We start from the raw sequence: 20332 nt of genomic DNA on the forward strand, positions 1-20332 counted from the left end.
GGCTAAGCATCAAGGCTGGGCCCAGTCCTCAGGGATCTTCTTTTTGTAAAACAAACATATAATTAGTAGACCCTGGAACTAAAAAACTGTCCTGAAAGGAAAGGCAGATTCATTCAAATTGGAAAAAAGATGGGGAGAGGAAAATCCAAGAATACTTCCTGGAGTAGGCCATATATACAACGATAAGGTCAAGGTGTCCTGACAGTGCAGGGGAGGAAACATACTGGGCTTTTAGAAAGGCCTGGGTGGAGTCTCAGAGACAGGGGGTTGGGGTTGGGGGCTGCTGTTGGGGAGGGGCTCTGATGATCTAATTGACTGCCCCTTTCCCCTTTGCTCTCCCTAGCAGCCTGGGTGGGAATCCACCCCACTGCCGAGGTGGTAGAGGGCGAGGAAGTGACGCTGAGCTGTGTGGCTGCCCAGGGTGCCCAGCCCTATGCCCTCTATACCTGGTACCAGAACGGAGAGTGGCTGAAGGAGGGACCCCTTAGCTTCCTCACCTTCCCCAGGGTGCTCAAAGCCAACTCAGGTTCCTACTACTGCCAGGCCCAGGACAGCCTTGGCAGCATCCGGACCTCACCTCCTGCTGCCCTTACTGTTCACTGTGAGTGACTCCTAAGACTTTGGGGATGGAGAGGGAATGCTGGGGGTTGGGGGAGCCTCCTGGCCCCCTGCCTCCAACCGTCCAATGTCACCCACTCCACAATTCCTTCCTGAATACCTACTAAGTGTCTGGCCTCACTGCCAGACACTGGTGGGGGCCTGGAGAGTGCGGGAAGAGGAAGGGAAGAATTTGTCCCCACCCTCCAGGAGCTCACAAACAGTTCAATTCACTTCAATTCAGTAAGCACCGATTAAATGTCTATGATGTGTCAGGAACATTATTGGCTGGGCTTTGGGGAAAGGCAGGCAAGAACACCAGGCCCTGTCCTCAAGGTGCTGCCAATCTAATGGGAGAGACAACGTGGAAATAACTATGTACAGACAAGATACACCGACCTGATAGATGGGAGGCAATCCCAGAGAGGAGGCAGTAACATTAAGGGGGATTGAGGAAGACTTCTTGCAGAAGGTGGGATTTGGAATGAGTCCAGGGGGAGACCAGGAAGTCAGGAAACAGATCAGCATTATAGGTGTGAGGGACAGTCAGTGAAAAGGCCAGGAGTTGGGAGATGTCATGTGTAGCCAGGAGATCAGTGTGGCTGGATCAGAGTGTGAGTGTGTGTGTGTGTGTGTGTATGTGTGTGTGTGTGTGTGTGTGTGTGTGTGTGTGTGTGTGTGTGACATATCAGCTGAGTCTGGCAGGGGAATAGTCACCATTGTACCCCCATGGTTCCTCACTTCTCCATTGCCTTTTCCCTCCTTATAGACCCCCCACGACAACCCACGCTTACTGCCTTGGTTGACACGGAGGCTGGTAGGCTGGGCCTCCTCTTGTGCAGAGTGGATAGTGACCCACTAGCTGACCTGAGGCTGCTCCGAGGAGACCAGCTTGTGGCCACCTCTCAGGGTGGGTGTGGATGTGGGCAAAGCCATCCCCGGGTTCAGGCAGCTTCTGGTCCCAATTCCCTTCGTGTGGAGATCCGTGATGTGGTACTGGAGGATGAAGGGGAGTACACGTGTGAGGCCACCAATACCCTTGGCAATTCCACGGCCTCTGTGGCCTTTGAAGCCCAGAGTGAGTATCTGGGAAGATGGCTTCAGGGAAGCTGGAGAGATGGATGTTTGGGCAGATTGGCGGTGACATGGGATAGGGTGGGACCAAGGACAGGTGGTTAGGAATATAGGGGGAATAAGGAGGGGTCATAGTGGGGAGGACTGGTGCTAGTGTGGTCATAACCATGGATACTCAGCAAATGGGGTAATGAGCCTTGCTGAGTCCCAGTGGCATTCAAGTGAGGCTTAGTGACATTCAGCCTTGGACTCACTGCATCGTGAATTCTCTCTGGACCTAGAAAACAAGAGGGTAAAGGAACCATAGAAAAGGGGACCGTGTCTAGCACGAGTTTTAGTGTGCTCGGGGTATTCCTTAGTTTCCTCATTTGCAAAATGGGCTGTTGAATTAGATCACTACGGTCAGTGCTGAGGACCTTCCAGTCCTAACATTCTGTGGTGCAGATTTCCAGCCTCGATGGATCTGATGAGCTATGGCATGTTAGCAGGACTCATGTCTGAGCTGGGTGATGGGCAGTGCTACATGGAGGCAGAGGGATTGACAAAATCAATACTACCCTCCGTCTTTCTTGGGACTAGTCATGCATGGAGACCAGGGGAGAGATGACATAATGGTCAGTCCCATGTATTGTGGTTGGGAAGACTGGACACATTTAGGGGTGGAGGCAGGGGGATGGTCCTCATGACCTGAACTCCAGGGCTACCTGACTCCGTGACACTGATCTCATCCCCAGCCACCCGCCTGGTTATCTTTCCATCAACCACCGTGAAGGAGGGCGAAGAGGCCAATCTGACCTGTGCCGTGAGCCGAGAGTCAAACAACAGTCATGCCAATTTCACCTGGTACCGGGATGGAGCCCAGTGGGCCCAGGGATCGCAGGAAGCTGTGGTCCTTCAACATGTGGCTAGGACAGATGCTGCTCTTTACTCCTGCCAAGTCAGCACCCAAGTGGGGGAGAGGCACTCCACCCCAGTGGCCCTGCATGTGGTGTGTGAGTGAAGGGCTTGGGGCAAATGAGGGATGGATTAGAATCTGGATAGATTAGACTCTGGCCAGGCTGGGGAGGGTGAAAAGGATACAGTGCATGGGAAGCTGAGGCTGGGTCTGAGGATAGCTCTGGCCTTGGGGCTAAGGCTAGGTAGGGCAGGATGGGGCCAGGCTTGGGCTACCTGAGTGTGGTTTAGGGGCACAGTTGGGATAGGAAGAGTGGCCAGATGTGGCGTTTTGGGAGGGGCATGTTTGGAGACTGGCTTAGGCCAGGTGGGTATCCCTGGCAATAATTTATATTGTGGTTTTAATTTTATCTATACAGTGCAAATGTAATTTCCCCCAAATAACAGGTGAGGACACAGACTTGGAAAGGTTAAGGAGTTTGCCAATGGTCACACAGTGTAGAGGAGTGTGAAGAAAAGCATTGACTTTATAATAAGAAGACCCAAGTTTGAGTCCCACCTTTGTTATTTACAAGCCATGTGACCACAGGAGAGTCACTTTACTTTTCTAGTGCCGTGGTTCATACAGCATGAGCCCGAACTGTGGGTCCTTTTCATGAGTTCAAATCCAGCCTCAGGTACTTCCTAGCTGTGTGACCCTGGGCAAGTCACTTCACCCTGTCTGTCTCATTTCCTCATCTATAAAATGAGCTGGAGAAGAAAATGGCAAACCCCTCCAGTATCTTTGCTGAGAAAACCCCAAATGGAGTCATAAAAAGTTGGATACGATTGAAAAGCTTTTCTAGATGTCAATTTTCTTCTCTGCAAAAAGAGGAGGTTGGACGAGATGAGCTCTTAAGTCCTTTCTAGCTCTGATATATTGTAATTTGGGCCCAGGATGTGAAGGGTAGGTAGTGGGGAGGTGTTTCAGAATGTGGAAGGTTTGGCTGGGGAATGTAGAATGGAAGAATCTAGAACGTGGAACTGGGCTTGGGGAGTGGCTCTAATGTGGGTTGGAGCTTAAGTTGGGGTATGTGGCTGAAGGAGTGTTTTAGCTATTATCAGGATAGGATGAGGGAATGCTCAGGTGGTAGGGTCGAGGAGTCAGCCTAATCCCACCTCTCTTCCCCTTCCAGACCCTCCAGATTCCCCCCATCTGTCTGCCTTCATGGACACCACTGGGGGTCGAGTGGCTGTGTTCCTCTGCACTGTCCACAGCAGTCCCCTTGCATCTATGTCCCTGTTCCATGGTGAGGAGCTGATGGCTTCCAGCCTTGGCTCCAGGGCTTCAGAAGGCAGGCAGCTTCAGGTGGAAACTAGCCTTAACTTCCTGAAGATGGAAATCAAGGACCTGAAACTAGGAGATGCTGGGAACTACAGATGCCAGGCCACTAATGCTCATGGCTCAGCCTCCACTACAATTTTTTTTCAAGTTCATGGTGAGTGTGTCTCTCCTCTCTCTCTCTTGGTTCTTCTAGGGAACTGAGAGGTGAACTTGGAGTCAGGAGAGATTTTTCTCTAACACATACCAGCTACATAGCCAGGGTAAATCACTTGATACTTTTGAGCCTCAGTTTCCTGAACTAGAATGGTCTCACAATGCCTGTACTTCACAGAGTTTTTAAAAGAATTAAATAAATTAATGTACGTAAATCGCCCATTGCTAGCATAGTGCCTGGCACAGAGTAGGCACTTAGTACATGTTCATTGATTGATTTTTTGTGAGGGAGGACAGTGAGAGAAGTACATGGGAAGAGTGGGTGAAGGTGCAATGTTATTAGATGGGAGGGCTAATATGTGAGAGAACAAGGTCCAGGATGAAGGGGAGCTTGCTCAATATGTAGTTCTACAACCTACAGGAGATGTTTACTACAAGGAGATGGGATAACTTCTATGGCTTGTTTGACAAGCTTCCAAATCACTAATAAAGTTGTTGAAAGCAATAGGACCAAAGATGATCACTGGATCACTTCACTGTAGACCTTTCAATGTAACCCTGGGCCACTAGGAATTTCCAGCCACTCAATCAGTCCACATGAGGACTTTCATTTTTGTTTTGTACAATGGCATTCGACTGGTAGATGGGGAATTTCTGAGGATTTACCAAAGGATTTTACCAAGGATTTTCCAAAGCATTTAATGAGGTCTCTCTTCCTATTCTGGTAAACATGCTGAAGAAAAATGGGCTTGTAAGCAATGGTCCAGCTAGGGGAATTTTGAGACTCAAGACAGGAACCAAGGTTCCTTATTTCCCTAATTTTTAACCCTCAATGTGGTCATATAAGTAGGTTTTCAAGTGTCCTACAAGCAATAGCACACAGGGATATAATCCTGGTCATGGTACTGTCTGTCAAGACTAGACTTCGAGTATATATGGAAATAGTGACCCAAAAGGCAAGGCACTAGGCAGCACTAGCATACATTATCTCCAATTTACAGATAAGGAAACAGAGTCAGAGGTTAAGTGACTCACACAGGGTCATAAAGCTCGTAGTATTTGAACTCAGGTCCTTGACCCCAGGTCTGGGTCACTAGGAAGCTGCCCCTTTTTACAAACTGCGTGACCTTGGAAAAGGCATTGAATTTCTTGAGGCCTCTGTTTCCTCTAGTGTAAAATGAGGATGTTGGACTCCATATCTCAGAGGTTCCCTCCCACTCTAAATCTAAAAACTTCAGAATTGGGAAGAAGAAATGTACTCTCCCCTGCAACAATAATAGTTGCCACCAGGTGGCAGAAGGTCACCATGTCAGAGCCTATTCAAGACCACAACTTTTCTGGCATATAACTTGACTAAAATAAATTTGATCTTCAAGTAAGGCATTAAGACTAGAAATAAAAATCTAAAGTATTTTTAAGAATATGGAACACAGGGAGGCCTTCCATTCTTCTTTCTAGTTTAGTTATCATGGAATCCTAGAATAGGAGGGGCCAAAAAAAATTGTGTAATCCCTTCTCATAGCCCATACATGAGGCCCCCTGCCCAAAATCCTGAGAAGTGGTCATTCGGCTTCTTATTGAACGAACAGCTATGTGACTTTGGGCCAGTCTCTTAATTTCTTTGGGCTTCAGTTTCAGTGTCTTTATCTAAAATGAGAGACAGGGCTCATTCATTCATTCAGCATTCACTAAGCATAATAATTCTTTATTCCATAATAATTCTGTCTCTCCTCTCCTCTGCTCTCCTTTCTTTTCCTCCCCTCCCCTCTCCTCTCTTCTCTCCTCTTCTTTTCTTTCCCCTCCCCTCCTCTCCCCTCCCCTCATATCCTCCTCCTCCTCTGTCTCTGCCTCTCTCTCCCTCCCTCCCCTCCTCCTTCCCTCAGCCCCTTCCCCCCTTCTCTCCCTAAAACAAATGCAAAGTAATTTTCCTGGTTGGGAGTGTGAGGACACTAACAATTGAGACAAGGGAATCTCTCAGGTAGGGAGTGGACCTCAAGCTGAGCTTTGAAGGAAGCTAGAATTCTAGGAGGCAGAAGAAAGAAGGGGCTTCATTCCAAGCATAAGGAATGGTGTAACAAAGGCACACAAGAAGGACATGGGATATAGCGTGGCAAGTATGTCAGTTTAGCTGGAATGTTGCATTTAGGACCTTTAAGGTTCTTCCCAGTTCCAACTCTGTGAGCCTGTAAAAGTGCCAGGCATGGGGAGCTCACTTTCTCCCGAGGCAGCCCATTTCATTTTTTGGAGGGGCTGAGGGCTCCTATTGTTTGAGATGACCTTTATATTCCACTGTGATCTATTTCCCTGGAGCTTCCTTCCTCTCACAAACAAGCCAAGGCAGCACCAAGGAGCTGTGTCACTGGCAGCCTGGAGACACAGCAACTGCAAAGAGGACTGAGAAAAGCCCCTCTGGGGATCATCACTTCCCATCATACAAATAAGGGAATTGGGGTTCAGGAAAGAAAGCTACTCCTCTAATGTCTGAGCTGGGACTTAACCCATCTTCTGATTCCCAGTCTAGTGTTTTTTCTCTATCACCTTTGTTTCTTTTCAGGTCAGATTTCTTAAGCTGCTGCCAAGTTCTTGCCTATATCCTACTTAAATTCCATCCTTTCCTAAGGACGGGTGATCTTCAGCTAATCCACTGGCCTGTTCTCTGGAGTGGCTTTTTATCAATGTGAAGGGGGTGATATTTCCCCCTCCCCTCTGCCCCCTGCAGCTTGCTGGAAATGTCTCCTTAAGTGAGGACTGTACTGCTCTGACCCTGTGTTCCCCCTCCTCCCCCTTCCAGCTGCTTGGGTTCAGGTATCCCCATCTTTGGAGGTTCACGAAGGGCAGACGGTGTCCTTGAGCTGCAAAGTGACGGGTGGAGCCCCCGATGGGACCACCTACAACTGGTACCGGGACAGCCGCCACCTCCCAGAGCCCACCATTTCCACACTCCACTTTGCCTCCATCACTGCTGAGCAGGGTGGTGCCTACCACTGTCAGGCCCGGGTCCCTGGGGGTGCTGCCAGTCTCTCCTCCCCTGTCAGCCTGCATGTATCCTGTAAGTCTTGGCTCTGTGGTTGGGGATAGAAAGGGAGAAAGAAGAGTTGGCAGTGGAGGGTGGCTAGGAAAGGGGAAGGGTTGGGGGAGAGGAGAGAAAGGAAGAGGAGGAAGAAGAGAAGGGGGAGGGGAAGGAGAAAGTGGGAGGGGGATCAGGTGTTCTTTTAGAGTATTCAGGAACAGAAACAAAGGGCAGTCTGGTTGAGGGGTGGGAGCCCTGGGGGAGGGGGAGTGGGCAGTGCTCCCAGGTCACAGGAAGGTGGTCCCCAGCCCTTGATTCCCTGAGTTCCAGACCTCAAACCTGCAATGACTTCAGACTGTCCCCTGATCCCAGGTTTCCCTTAAGCTCTTCTTGTGCTCAGAGGTAGTCGGGGTGCTTATCCCATCCTAAGATGGGATGGAGAGTCCCATCTCCCCCAGGTGCCCAGAGGTGAGGTATGTGAGGCAGGTGACCACGTTGGGGATTTCCTCTCTGCTCCTTAACTGACTGGGCCCATCCTCAGGAAGCCAGAACCTGGGCCTGAGGGACCAAGGGCTTAGGAGAAGAGTGGGGTCCTCTTGGCCCATTGTTGTAAGTCCCTCTCCCCCCTCCTCTGCTCTCCCCGAACAGACCCCCCACGACAGCCTACCCTTACTGCCTTGCTAGAGTTGGAGGCTGGGAGGTTGGGCCTCATCCTGTGCCAAGTGGACAGTGATCCCCAGGCCCAGTTGAGGCTGCTGAGGGGCAGCCAGCTCCTGGCCTCCTCCCAGAGCAGGGTTGGAGTCGACTCATCCCGAGTTACTCGGGCCTTTAATGTCCTCCGTGTGGAGATCCCAAATGTCATGCTCGAGGATGAAGGAGAGTACACTTGTGAAGCCAGCAATGCCCTTGGGAATGCCACAGCTTCTGTGGCCTTCAGTGCTGAAAGTGAGTGAGTATATGTGTGTTTGGTGGGGGGTGGGGAGGGGGCAGGCACTTTACATATAGGATGATTTTTTAAAAACCTGGATTTGTGGTTTCACTGTCTTATGGGACTCTGAATTAGCAAACTATCTCTACTAATGTAGGCACATGATCTGCAACTTAGTCTTGAAAAAATGCTCATAATGCTAATCACTTGCCCACAAATAAAGACTGAAATAAATTATTGGAGAAATATTCATTGCTCATGGGTAGTCTTAGCCAATATAATAAAATGACAATTCTACCTAAATTAATTTACTTATTCAGCATTGCATAATCAAAGTCCCAAATAATTGTTTTATAGAGCAAAAAAGAGAATAACAAAATTCATCTGGAGGAACAAAAGAATATCAAGGGGATGGATGAAAAAATGTGTAGGAAGGAAGCCCATCAGTTGTTGTTGTTCAGTAGTTTTAATCGTGTCTAACTCTTCATTACTTTATTTGGCATTTTCTTGGGAAAGATACTGGAGGAGTTTGCCATTTTCTTCTCCAACTCATTTTACAGATGAGGAAACTGAGGCAAATATGGTAGAGTGACTTGCCCAGGGTCATACAGCTAGGAAGTGTCAGAGGTCAGATATGGACTTTGGAAGATGAGTCTTCCTGACGACAAGCCCAGTGCTCTAATACATACTCCAGATTTCAAACTATATTACAAAGCAGTAGGGGGTAAGTAGGTGGCACAGTGGATAAAGCACCAGCCCTGGATTCAGGAGGACCTGAGTTCAAATCGGGCCTCAGACACTTGACACTCATTAGCTGTATGACCCTGGGCAAGTCCTTTAACCCTCATTGCCCTGCAAAACAAACAAACAAGCAACAACAACAAAGCAGTAATCATCAAAACAATCTGGTATTGTAAGAGATTGAGTGGTGGACCAGTGGGATAGCTTAGGTACATAAATACCATAGCAACCTCAGTGACCATAGTCACCTAGTGTTTGATAAACCCATATAGGAAAGTTGTTTGGCAGAAACTAGGCACAGACCTATCTGTCATGTCATATACCATGATATGGTCAAAATGGGCATGTGATTTAGACCTTAAAAGGTGATATTGTAAATAAAGTAGAGGAGGATGGAAAAACATACCTGTCAGATCTACAGAAACAGAAAAGATTATAAATAAACAAGAGATAGAGAGGACCATGGGAAGTAAAATGGTTAATTTTGATTACATGAAATTAAAAAGGGTTTGCACAAACAGAACCAATGCAGTCAAAATTAGAAGGAAAGTAGGACATTAGGAAAAAATGTACAGCAAGTTTTTCTGATAAAGGCTTCATTTCTCAAATATGTAGGGAACTCGGCCAAATTTATAAGAATAAGAGCCATTCTACAATTGATAAATGGTCAAATGATACAAACAAGCAGTTTTCAGAAGAAGAAATCAAAGCTATAAATAATTTATGTAAAAGTAATCTCAATCACTACTGATTAGAGAGATGCACATTAAAACAACTTTGAGATATAACCTCACACTATCATACTGGATAACATGACAGAAAAGGAAAATGGAGGGGATGTGGAAAAAAATGGGACACTAATGCATTGTTGGTGGAGTTGTGAACTGGTTCAACTATTCTGGAGGATAATTTGGAATTGTTCCCAAAGAGCTATAAAACTGTGCATACCCTTTGACCCAGCAATACTATTACTAGATCTGTATCCCAAAGAGATCAATGAAAAAGGAGAAGGATCCATATGTACAAAAATATTTATAACAGCTCTTTATATAGTGGCGAAAAATTGGAAATTGAGGGAATGCCCATCAAGTGGGGAATAGCTGAACAAATTGTGGTATATGATTGTGATGAATACTTTTGTGCTAGAAGAAATGATGAGCAGAATGGTTTCAGAAAAAACTGGGAAGACTTAGATGAAGTGATACAAAGTCAAGTTAGAAGAACCAGGGGAACATTGTATACAGTAACAGCAATATTGCAACAATGATCAACTGGAAAGACTGCTGTTCTCATCAATACAGTGGTCTATGAAAATTCCAAAGTTCACATGATGAAAAATGTTATCTCCTCCAGAGAGAGAATTAGTGAACTCTGAGTGTAGATTAAAGCAGACATTTCCCACTTCATTCATTCATTCATTCACTCATTCATTCTTTTATTTTGTAATATAACTAATATGGAAATATGTTTTGCATGGCTTCACATGTTTAACTGATATCACGTTGCCTTCTCAATGGTAGTAAGAGAATTTGTAACTCAAAATTTAAAAAAAGAATGTTAAAAACAGGTCATTTTTCCAGCGTCACAAAACTAGTTGCATTAGAGGCGAGACTTGAGTCTTGCTCTTCTTGACTCTGAAATTAGCTCTCTTTCTTCTATTCTACTGTCTCTTTTTATCCATGAAATAGCTGTTTCCAATAAATAGCATGGTCCTGTTCCTAGAAGGAGGATAGGTGTGTCTCATTGCTTCTAATCTGATACCTGGTTCATCTTTCCTCCCCAACAGCTGTTGTAGTCCAAGCATTGCCCTCTCTGACCATTCAGGAAGGCCAGGCTGTGAACTTGACTTGTGTGGTCTCTGCTGCCAACTTTACCCAGCTCAACTACACATGGTACCAGAATGGACAATGGGTGGCTGGAGGCCCTGGCTCCTCCTCCATCTTTCTCCCCAGTGTTTCTGCTGCTGATGCCACTTCTTACCGTTGTGCTGTGGACACTCATGAGGCAGGCAGGCGCCTCTCCTCCCCCAAGAGCCTCTCTGTCCTCTGTGAGTCCTAGGGTGGGCTGGCTCCAGGGATTTTGAATTACCTTATGACTTCACCCTTGGAGCAGGGCAGGGTCTCAATGATTCTCTTCATTTTAGAAATTGGGGAAATGATGTGAACTCCTTATATAGGAGCAGCAACTGTGACTTATCCCAAAGTCCTTTCTGGGTTGCCATCTCATTTCATCTTTCCATCTCAAAATCTATGATACTTTGGTCATCTCGACAAAGCAGGGATAGTAAGACAGATTGTTTCCATTTCACAGATGGTAAAGACAAGGCCTGGAGAGGTTGTGCGATTTGGTCAAGGCACACTTAGGGAAGATAGGACTCCAGATGTATCCCAGTCTGGGGTGGAAGAGGGGTAGAGCTGTAGCTAAAGGTCCTATGAAAGGTCAATCTCAGGGACAGTCGTACTGGGGAGAAGGGGCCAGCCTACTTCCCAGAGGCTCTGGAGGGAGAGAAGGCAGACCCTGGAGAAAGGTGCCACATGGGAAGATCCTGGGAGTGGATCAGGGCTACAGGGCACTAGCTCTATATGGCAGTGTGGGCTGGTGGAAGCAGTGATGAGGTGATGGGGTGATGGTCCCTGTGGGGAGGAAGCAGACTCTTTTCCCTGAGTGAATGTCAGTACTCTAGGAAAGCTCTTGTTGCCCTGTGCTGGTTATGACTCTGAGGAAGGGGAGAAGACAGTGGGGATGGGAAACTTAAGACAAGACTCTGGGGAGAATGTTCATGGGATCCTAGCCCTAGATCTGAAAGGGATCTCAGAGACCACCTGGTCCAAGTCTTCCATTTTACAGAGTGGTAAATCGAGGCTCAGGTTGGTAAAGGGTGCAGAGCTAGAAAGTACCTTGGAATCTATTGAGCCCAAATTCCTTCATTTTACTGATAAGGAAACTGAGCCCTTGTAAGCCCTAGTCTCATACTAAATTGAGGGTTATGCTCCCTGTCACCCCCTTCACCTCCTCCAAGAAGTCCTCCCTGTTTGACCTTGTCCCTGCTCTGATTTCCAATGTTCTTCCCTCCAGACCCACCCCGGGCACTGCGTCTGACATCTCTGCTGGAGAGCCAGGCAGGACAGCCAGCTGTGTTGTTGTGTACTGTGGACAGCCAACCTCCAGCCACACTGGCTTTGAGTTGGGCTGGTCAACTCCTGGCCTCTTCTTCCATTGGGCAAGCCAGGATGGGGGCCTCCTCTATCCCTAACACCCTTCGTCTTGAGCTCCAGGACCAGAAGACCCTTGGTAGTGGCCTCTACACTTGTTCTGCTAAGAACTTCCTGGGCCAGGCTAATACATCCTTGGAGCTGTACCTAGAGGGTGAGCACAACCATCAAGCTGCCCCTCTGTCTTGGTCTCTGTCCCCTGTTCCTGTGTCCCCTGCTGAATCATCCTCTGGCTATGGGATTTGCTTCTCAAGGGGACCTCTTCCCAGAAGTGGAAAGGGGTGGGCACAGGGCATGGTCTTCTTCCAAATATCTCTGGCTTCACTCCCCCGGCCATCTAGAGACCTATTCTCAGTATGGATCAAAGGATTTAAAGCTAGAGGAGACATTAGAGATCACTGAGTTCAATCTCCTCATTTTACAGACGAGGAAACTGAACCCAGAGGGAGTGAAAGGACACAGGGAGCAGGGTTAATTGTAGAGCCCAGGTCCTTTGACTTTAGATCCAGGGCTCTTTCCACTCTGTTACTAGCCCTCTGGTTTTGAATGAAATTCCCCCTATTAGTGTACCTCAACTCATACCATGTGGGTAGATGCCTCTTCTGCTTATGTCTAGAGCTTTCCCTGAATGTCTTATGCAGAGACAGCTAGTGGGCTAACCCAGTAAACAAGCATATGGTAGGTTCCTACTTTTACTATGCTAGGCATTGGCCATACAAGGACAAAAATGAAATAATTCCTGCCCTCAGGAAGCTTACACTCTATCAGTGGAGAAAACACATACAAAGATAAGTAGATACAAAGTATATACAAGAGGAAATACAAGGTAATGTTTGTGGTTTTGTTTTTAGTGGGGAGGAGAAAGGTATTAGTGAATGGGGCAGGGGGAGGCGGTAAGAAAAGCTCCACACTGGAATCTGGAAGCCTATGCCTTCCTCCCCAGCTAGTCCCATCCTCAGCTGTCTCCTTGCCCTACAGTCACCAGAGTGTCCATAGCCCCATCCAGTGAGGTGCCTGAGGGCACACCCGTCATCCTGACCTGTGAGGATCCTGCTGCCAATCCACCTACCATCTATACCTGGTATCACAATGGCCGCTGGCTACAGGAGGGGCCGACTCATATCCTCCAGCTTCCTGGCACCACCAGGGCCCATGACGCTGGTGCCTACTCCTGCACTGCCCGAGATGCCCGGGGTGTACGAAGTTCTCAGCCCGCTGCTCTTCACCGTCTATGTAAGGGGGAAGGAAGGAACCCAGTTCTAACTGGTGCTTTTGCCCAGCTCTTATGATTCCTAGGCTCACAGAGCTAAAGCTAGAAGAGGCCTCAAAGGTCATCTCATCTAATGCCCTTATTTTTGAGGAAAGTGAGAAAGTGTAGTCCATGAACCCAGGTCTTCTTACTCCAAAGCTAGACTTCTTCTTCTTCTTTTTTTTGTGGGGCAATGGGGGTTAAGTGACTTGCCCAGGGTCACACAGCTAGTAAGTGTCAAGTGTCTGAGGCCGGATTTGAACTCAGGTATTCCTGAATCCAGGTCCGGTGCTTTATCCACTGTGCCACCTAGCTGCCCCCAACGTGCTCTCTCTTTACTAACATTTAATGTGCTTTAATAAATGTTTAATGCCAAAGACTGGTGCTATAGCCTCTAATTTATAAGTAGCAATATATTAGAAGCCCCAGCTAAGTTCCCTAAAACCTAGAACAGAGATAGGCACCCCCATATAATTTCAAAGGACATGGAGAGAACCAGTGCTTACCTTTAAGAAGTCCCTGGTCTGATGACCCAATCTCTTTTCTTAAGGTGTCCTCAGTCTGATGGGGGAGAGACCCAATCCTTGGCCTCAGGGAGTCTCTTGTCTGATGGTGGACACAGTCCTTCCTCTTGGCAGTTCCAGGTCTGATGAGGGAGGTAGCCAGTTACTGCCTTGAGGGACCACCCAAACTGATGAGTAAAACAAGATAAACGAATCAAACTTTAGATCAATTCAATTCAGTTTTATTTGATTCAATTCTACAAATATTAATTCAAAGCTAATTACAAGCTGAAAAATTCTTCCAAAGCCAGGAAGAACCACCATGTTGACCCCAATAATTTGCTACATTGGATCCATAAATATCCCTATAGAAAAGAGTAGAAAGAAACACCATGGAGGTGCCTCAAGATATGAAGTAGGGGATGGAGCAGATATAGGAGGTTTAGCGGTGAGGCAGGCTCCGCTGTAACCTGGCTTTGGACCCACAATCTGGTTCTCTTGTTCCCAGATGCTCCTAGAGATCTGTTGCTCACTTCTTTCTTGGATACCCGGGCTGGCCGAGTGACTGTGTTGCAGTGCACTGTGGACAGCGAGCCTCCAGCAGAGCTGACCCTGTCCCGAGATGGTGAACTGGTGGCTTCGGGCCAGAGTACCTTTGGGTCACTGGTGGGGAGAAGTCGTGTCCATGCTACCCATAACACCCTTCGGCTGGAGCTGTGGGACATCAGCATGGAGGATGAGGGAGACTACCTCTGCTCTGCCTGGAATGCTTTAGGCTCCGTCAGTATCACTGGACAGTTGTGGGGAGAAGGTGAGTGGAAAGGCTTGGCTGGAGGTCTAGGGAATGGGGACAGAGGGGTCAGTCAGTCCTTCTCTCTGTTTCTGGGCATTACAAGTAGACTAGGTTAAGGTATAGGAAGAGGTGGATTCAAAACATTCCTGATATCCCCAGTCTGATGGGGTGGCAAAGTCCCTGAGCTCTCTGTATTGCAGCCTGTTCTATAGGGAGGGAAGGGAGGAGAGAGGGAGGGGGAGAGAGAGAGAGAAAGAAAGAGAGAGAGAGAGAGAGAGAGAGAGAGACAGAGACAGAGAGAGACAGAGAGACAGTGAGAGCCTGTGAGAGCTAGAGTGAGAGCAACCCTTTGCTTGATGGGGGAAAACAGCCCATGCTGTGATTCAGGAGACAACCTCTGAGAGGCACTGGTCTCATGTGACCATTGGAGTCTCTCCCTCAGGGAGCCCCTATTTGGGTCTTGACTTTCTTGAAACTCTCGTCTGAGAGAAGAGATGGTTAGTTCCTATTCTCTGGGAGATCATAGGGTGAAATAGTCACGTGGTGAGCAGAGGATGGGCATAAAGAAATGTTAAATCACACAAGAATGGATAAGATTATTTCCTGTCTCAGTAGGTAAGATGGGCGTACTTTGGGGGAGAAAGGGATAATGATACCATCTTTGGGGGAGACATGTAGACATCTTTCTCTGATTCTTAAAGATTAAATTAAACCATCAAATGTCTAAGTGCCTCAGTTTTCTCCTCTATAAAATGGGAATCATGATGCCTGTATTACCTACCTTGGAGGGTAATTTCAAGGTTTAAATGAGATAAGCTAGCTAAACCTTGACAATTTTAAAGAACTATAAAATTATCATCATCATTGTTGTTGTTATTGTTGCTGTTATTTTTGTTTCTTATTCTCTTATTATTATTATTTTTGGTGAGGCAATTGGGGTTGTGACTTGCCCAGGGTCACACAGCTAGTAAGTGTTAAGTGTCTGAGGCTGGATTTGAACTCAGGTCCTCCTGACTCCAGGGCTGGTGCTCTATCCACTGTGCTACCTAGCTACCCCCTCTCATCTATTATTTTTGAGGAAATTGAGGTAGGAACTTGTCCAGTTCAGGTTACTTTCCTACAATTGTTGTTTTGGGTTAAATCCTGTGGAACAGAGGGATCAAACAATTGCTTTTTGTAGTTGAATAAAAGTTTTGGATTGTAACCTCATTTTCTCTTTCCTCACTGAAAGTGTATCATTATAGTTGCCATCATCGTCATTGTCACTTTTACTGTCATTGGGCTTTTCCTCAGGTCTTCGCATCACAGTGGAGCCAGGCTTGGAGATTCATGAAGGAGACTTCCTCAACATGAGCTGCCTGCTGACCAGCCAGGCCCAGGAGAACACCACCTACACATGGTCCTGGAATTCTAGATGGCTGCAAGAGGGGCCTGAGCCTACACTCATATTTTCCCAGGTGGTCCGTGAGCAGGCTGGGGTGTACCAGTGTCATGCTGAAGGGTCTTTGGGCAGTGCCTCCTCAGCCCCTGTCAGCCTCAAAGTGCTATGTAAGTGTCTGGGCTCCTCTGGGTGTCTTTGAGGGTATACCCACTTTGTGGGGGCCTCTTTCCCCTGCCAAGTTCCAGGGTGCAGGTGAACAGGAAATATGATACATCCTTGTCTTGTGCATAGATTCAATGAGCCTCTTTGGGTGGGCTCAGAACTCCACCTGCCTTTAGGATAATAGTTCTATACCCTCCTGTGTCTGTCCTTTTCTTTCTTTCTTTTTTTTTTTGGCGGGGCAGTGGGGGTTATGTGACTTGCCCAGGGTCACACAGCTAGTAAGTGTCAAGTGTCTGAGGACGGATTTGAACTCAGGTACTCCTGAATCCAGGGCCGGTGCTTTATCCACTGCACCACCTAGCTTCCTGCTGTCCTTCTCTTTCTCTCTCTCTCTCTCCCTTCCTTCCTTCCTTCCTTCCTTCCTTCCTTCCTTCCTTCCTTCCTTCCTTCCTTCCTTCCTTCCTTCCTTCCTTCCTTCCTTCCTTCCTTCCTTCCTTCCTTCCTTCCTTCCTTCCTTCCTTCCTTCCTTCCTTTCTTTCTTTCTTTTTGCAGGACAATGAGTGTTAAGTGACTTGCCCAGGGTCACACATCTAGTAAGTGTCAAGTGTCCGAGGCTGGATTTGAACTCAGGTCCTTCTGAATCCAGGACCAGTGCTTTATCCACTGTACCACCTAGCTGCCCCCTTGTCTGTCCTTTTCTTAAGAAAAGATAGGAGCTAGGGAAGACAGGCAGCTTTTGTAACTTCCTTTTGTCTTCTGCTTTAGGGCTGAACACTAGAAATTTTGATACCTTGGGCAAGTGCTGCCAGGGAAATTGACCTTGGGTGAGCAACAGAAAAGGCAACTTTGAATTGATTTTTTTTTTTGGTGAGGCAATTGGGGTTAAGTGACTTGCCCACGGTCACACAGCTAGTAAGTGTTAAGTGTCTGAGGTCGGATTTGAACTCAGGTACTCCTGAATCCAGGGCTGGTATTCTATTCAGTGCACCATCTAGCTGCCCCTTTGAATTGATATTTTTTTCAAGATTGAAAGGAGTTTTATTGTTTTTAAAACATAGACATGGGCTATCTAAGACCTACCAACTGAGTGATCAGGTTAAGGATAGCAATAAGGAAGCAAAATCTATTTATCTATCTATCTGACTGTCTATCTAACTATGTATCATCTATATATTTAGTCTATTTATCTACCTCTATGTGTTTTTTTCTGATAAAAGTATTTTTGTCTAATTACAAGTAAACATAGTTCTTAACAATTGTTTATACAAGCTTTCCAATTTCAGATTTTTCTCCCTCCCTCCCCTCCCTCCCCCTTCCCCTAGACAGCTGGTAATCTGATATAGGTTTTATATATATACATAATAACATTAAACATATTTCTGCATTAGTCATGTTATGAGAGAAGAATCAGAGCAATGAGGAAAAACCTCAAAATAGAAAAACAACAGCACCAAAAGCAAAAGAAATAGTATGGTTCAATCAGCATCTTTACTCCACAGTTCTTTTTTTTCCCCTGGATTTGGAGATCCCCTTCCAACATGGGTCCCCTGAAATTCTTCTGTACCATTGCATTGGTGAGAAGAATCTAGTCCATCACAGTAGATCAACACACAATGTTGATGATACTGTGTACAATATTCTTCTGGTTCTGCTCATCTCACTCATCATCAGTTCATGCAAGTCCTTCCAGGTTTCTCTGAACTCCTCCTGCTCATTGTTTCTTACAGAAGAATAGAATTCCATTACATTCATATACCACAACTTGTTCAGCCATTCCCCAATTGATGAGCAGAGCCAAGATGGCGGAGAGTAGCCAGCAAATCGCGTGAGCTCTCCTTCTGTTCCCTCAAAAAGAACATTAAATCAAACCTCTAAATGGATTCTGAAACCACAGAACCTGCAAAGAGATAGAGAGACACAGTCTTCCAACCAGAGATAATTTAGAAGACTTCAGGAAAGGTCCGTCTCACTTGGACAAAAGGGAGGCTCAACTGACTGCAGCGTTTGGGAGAGGGTGGGGCAAGTCAGCAGGAAGCTCTGGGACACAGCCAAGCAACTAAGGCCCTTGGATTCTGGCACAACACCCTGGTGGTGCAGCAGAACAGTGGCAAAACCCACCTGCACCAGCCGAGAGGACAGGTTGCCAGCTGGAGGGATACCCACAGGAAAGGTACCAGAAGGCCTACTGATCCCAGCCCACTCAGACAGGAAGCCCAGGGCCATGTCCACTGATCCCAGTGCACTCTGACAGGAAGTCCAGAGTGGTGAAAAATCTACAAGCCATAGAAACCTCAGTGTAGAGAGCCAGTGACACAGCCCCTATATCCCAGCACAAGAAGTTTGAAACAGGGACCCTGGTGCCCCCAGAGGAGACCTCAACTTAAAAAAAAAAATAAGCTGCGTTATGAGTAAAAACCAAAAAAGAACGCTCACCATTAAGAGCTTCTGTGTTGACAGGGAAGAGACAAACACAAATTCAGATGAGGACAATACTCCCAAATTGCCTACATGTGAAGCCTCAAGAGGAAAGATGAATTGGTCTCAAGAACAAAAAGTCTTCTGGGAGGAGGTCAAAAAGGATTTTAAAAATCAATTGAGAGAAATGAAAGCAAAACAAGAAAATTATGAAAAAGGAATCAGCAACTTGGAAAAGGAAGCACAAAGATTGACTAAAGAAAACAATTCCTTAAAAAATTCATCTGGCCAAATGAATTTATTTTTAAAGATGAATTTAATGATCCAGTGGAGGTGGAGGTGGGAGGCAGTGCAGACACCTTAGGACAAAAGGCCTCATGGTGGGGGAGATTCTAATACCCTGCAGTGTAAAGGAGAAACAGAGACCCTGAGACACGGGGAGGCTGTTGTTGGGGAGGGAGCAGGGTGGGGTCTAGCTGGCACAGAATTTATTTGGAGTAAAAGTGAAGTGCTATCTTGTAGGTTCCTGCTTTAACTCATTACTCTTGTTAACTAGGTGCTAGATTGGACTCTAGCATTCCTCTGACTCTCAGCCTGAATAATTTATTCTCTCATTTTAGGTCTGTCTCTAGCTTTTTCTCTGGCTAATTCTCTGATTATCAGTCTGTCTCTGCCTCTTTCCTTGACTTTGATTCTTTAGCTCTAGGTCTGATTGGAGTTCTTCCTATACCTTCTTTTTTATTTTTAAATTTAATTTAATTTAATTTTTTTAGTGAGGCAATTGGGGTTAAGCGACTTGCCCAGGGTCACACAGCTAGTAAGTGTTAAGTGTCTGAGATCGGATTTGAACTCAGGTACTCCTGCCTCCAGGGCCTCTATCCGCTGCGCCACCTAGCTGCCCCCCTTCCTATACCTTCTTAATATTTCCCCCCCAATTACATGTAAAAACAATTTTAACATTAAAATTTTTTTTGAGTTCCACATTCTCTCCCTCCCTCTTTTCCTCCCTCTCCCCTCATTGAGAAGGTAAGCAATCTGATCTAGGTTACACATGTGCAGTCATGCAAAACATATTTTCACATAGTCATGTTTCAAAAGAAAACAGTAAAAATAATGTAAAAAAAAATCCAACATACTTCAATCTTCATTCAGACTTGAAGTTCTTTTTATGCCTCTGTATCTGACTCTAGGTCAATTTCTAGCCTTTTCTCTGCTTTGATCATTCTCTAATTCTAGATCACTCTCTAACTTTGTCTCTGACTCTAGGTATGTTTCCAGTTCTTCCTATGACTTGCAGATCTGGCTCAATCATTTTCTCTGATTTGAGTTTTATCCTTAGCTCTTTCTCTGATTCTCACTCTTTCTTTTATAGTCCCTTTTTGGCAAAGCAGCATATGGGAAGTGCAGATATTACCAGTTGGAAATAGGGACTGAAGGATCATGAGAGGGGGAAACCTGGGGATTTGGGGGCTCTACAGAGAAGAGGGGGGCCAGGGAGGATACATAACAGCAATGAGTTGATGGCAAGTGAAAGTGACTGCTGGCCTGAAAACCCTGAATGTACACGTCAGTAGTTGGAATCTTTTTTGGCTCCCTGACTCTCTGAGAGAGTGATTTGCTAACAAAGAGTTTGCAGTTTGAAGTATCAGCTTGCTGAGCTCTGGAAGATAGTGAAATTATCCCCTTTACTTCTCCCTTTTCCCAGTCTCGGACACTAGGTGGCGCCATAGTGCTTAGCGTGCCAGGCTTGGAGTCAGGAAAACTCAAGTTCAAAGTTGGCCTCAGACACTTAGCTGTGTGACACTGGGCCAGTCACTTAACCTTGTTTGCCTCAGTTTCCTCATCTGCAAAAGGAGCCAGAGAAGGAAATGGCAACCCACTCCAGTATCTCTGCCA

General features: G+C 46.4%; 1 protein-coding gene across 1 annotated transcript in view; it reads left to right on the plus strand.

Annotated features, from left to right (window-relative positions):
- SIGLEC1 (sialic acid binding Ig like lectin 1) overlaps positions 1-20332 on the plus strand; it is a 38983-nt gene that overhangs the window by 10001 nt on the left and 8650 nt on the right. The window contains exons 7-17 of the mRNA XM_043989060.1: positions 344-601; positions 1367-1675; positions 2406-2663; positions 3741-4043; positions 6834-7091; positions 7701-7997; positions 10508-10768; positions 11797-12087; positions 12912-13166; positions 14194-14496; positions 15772-16026. Of these exons, the coding sequence (XP_043844995.1) occupies positions 344-601; positions 1367-1675; positions 2406-2663; positions 3741-4043; positions 6834-7091; positions 7701-7997; positions 10508-10768; positions 11797-12087; positions 12912-13166; positions 14194-14496; positions 15772-16026 (3048 nt within the window). The remainder of the gene's footprint in view (positions 1-343; positions 602-1366; positions 1676-2405; positions 2664-3740; positions 4044-6833; positions 7092-7700; positions 7998-10507; positions 10769-11796; positions 12088-12911; positions 13167-14193; positions 14497-15771; positions 16027-20332) is intronic.

This window comes from Dromiciops gliroides, chromosome 2, assembly GCF_019393635.1.
Source record: "Dromiciops gliroides isolate mDroGli1 chromosome 2, mDroGli1.pri, whole genome shotgun sequence".
Taxonomy (NCBI): Eukaryota; Metazoa; Chordata; class Mammalia; order Microbiotheria; family Microbiotheriidae; genus Dromiciops; species Dromiciops gliroides.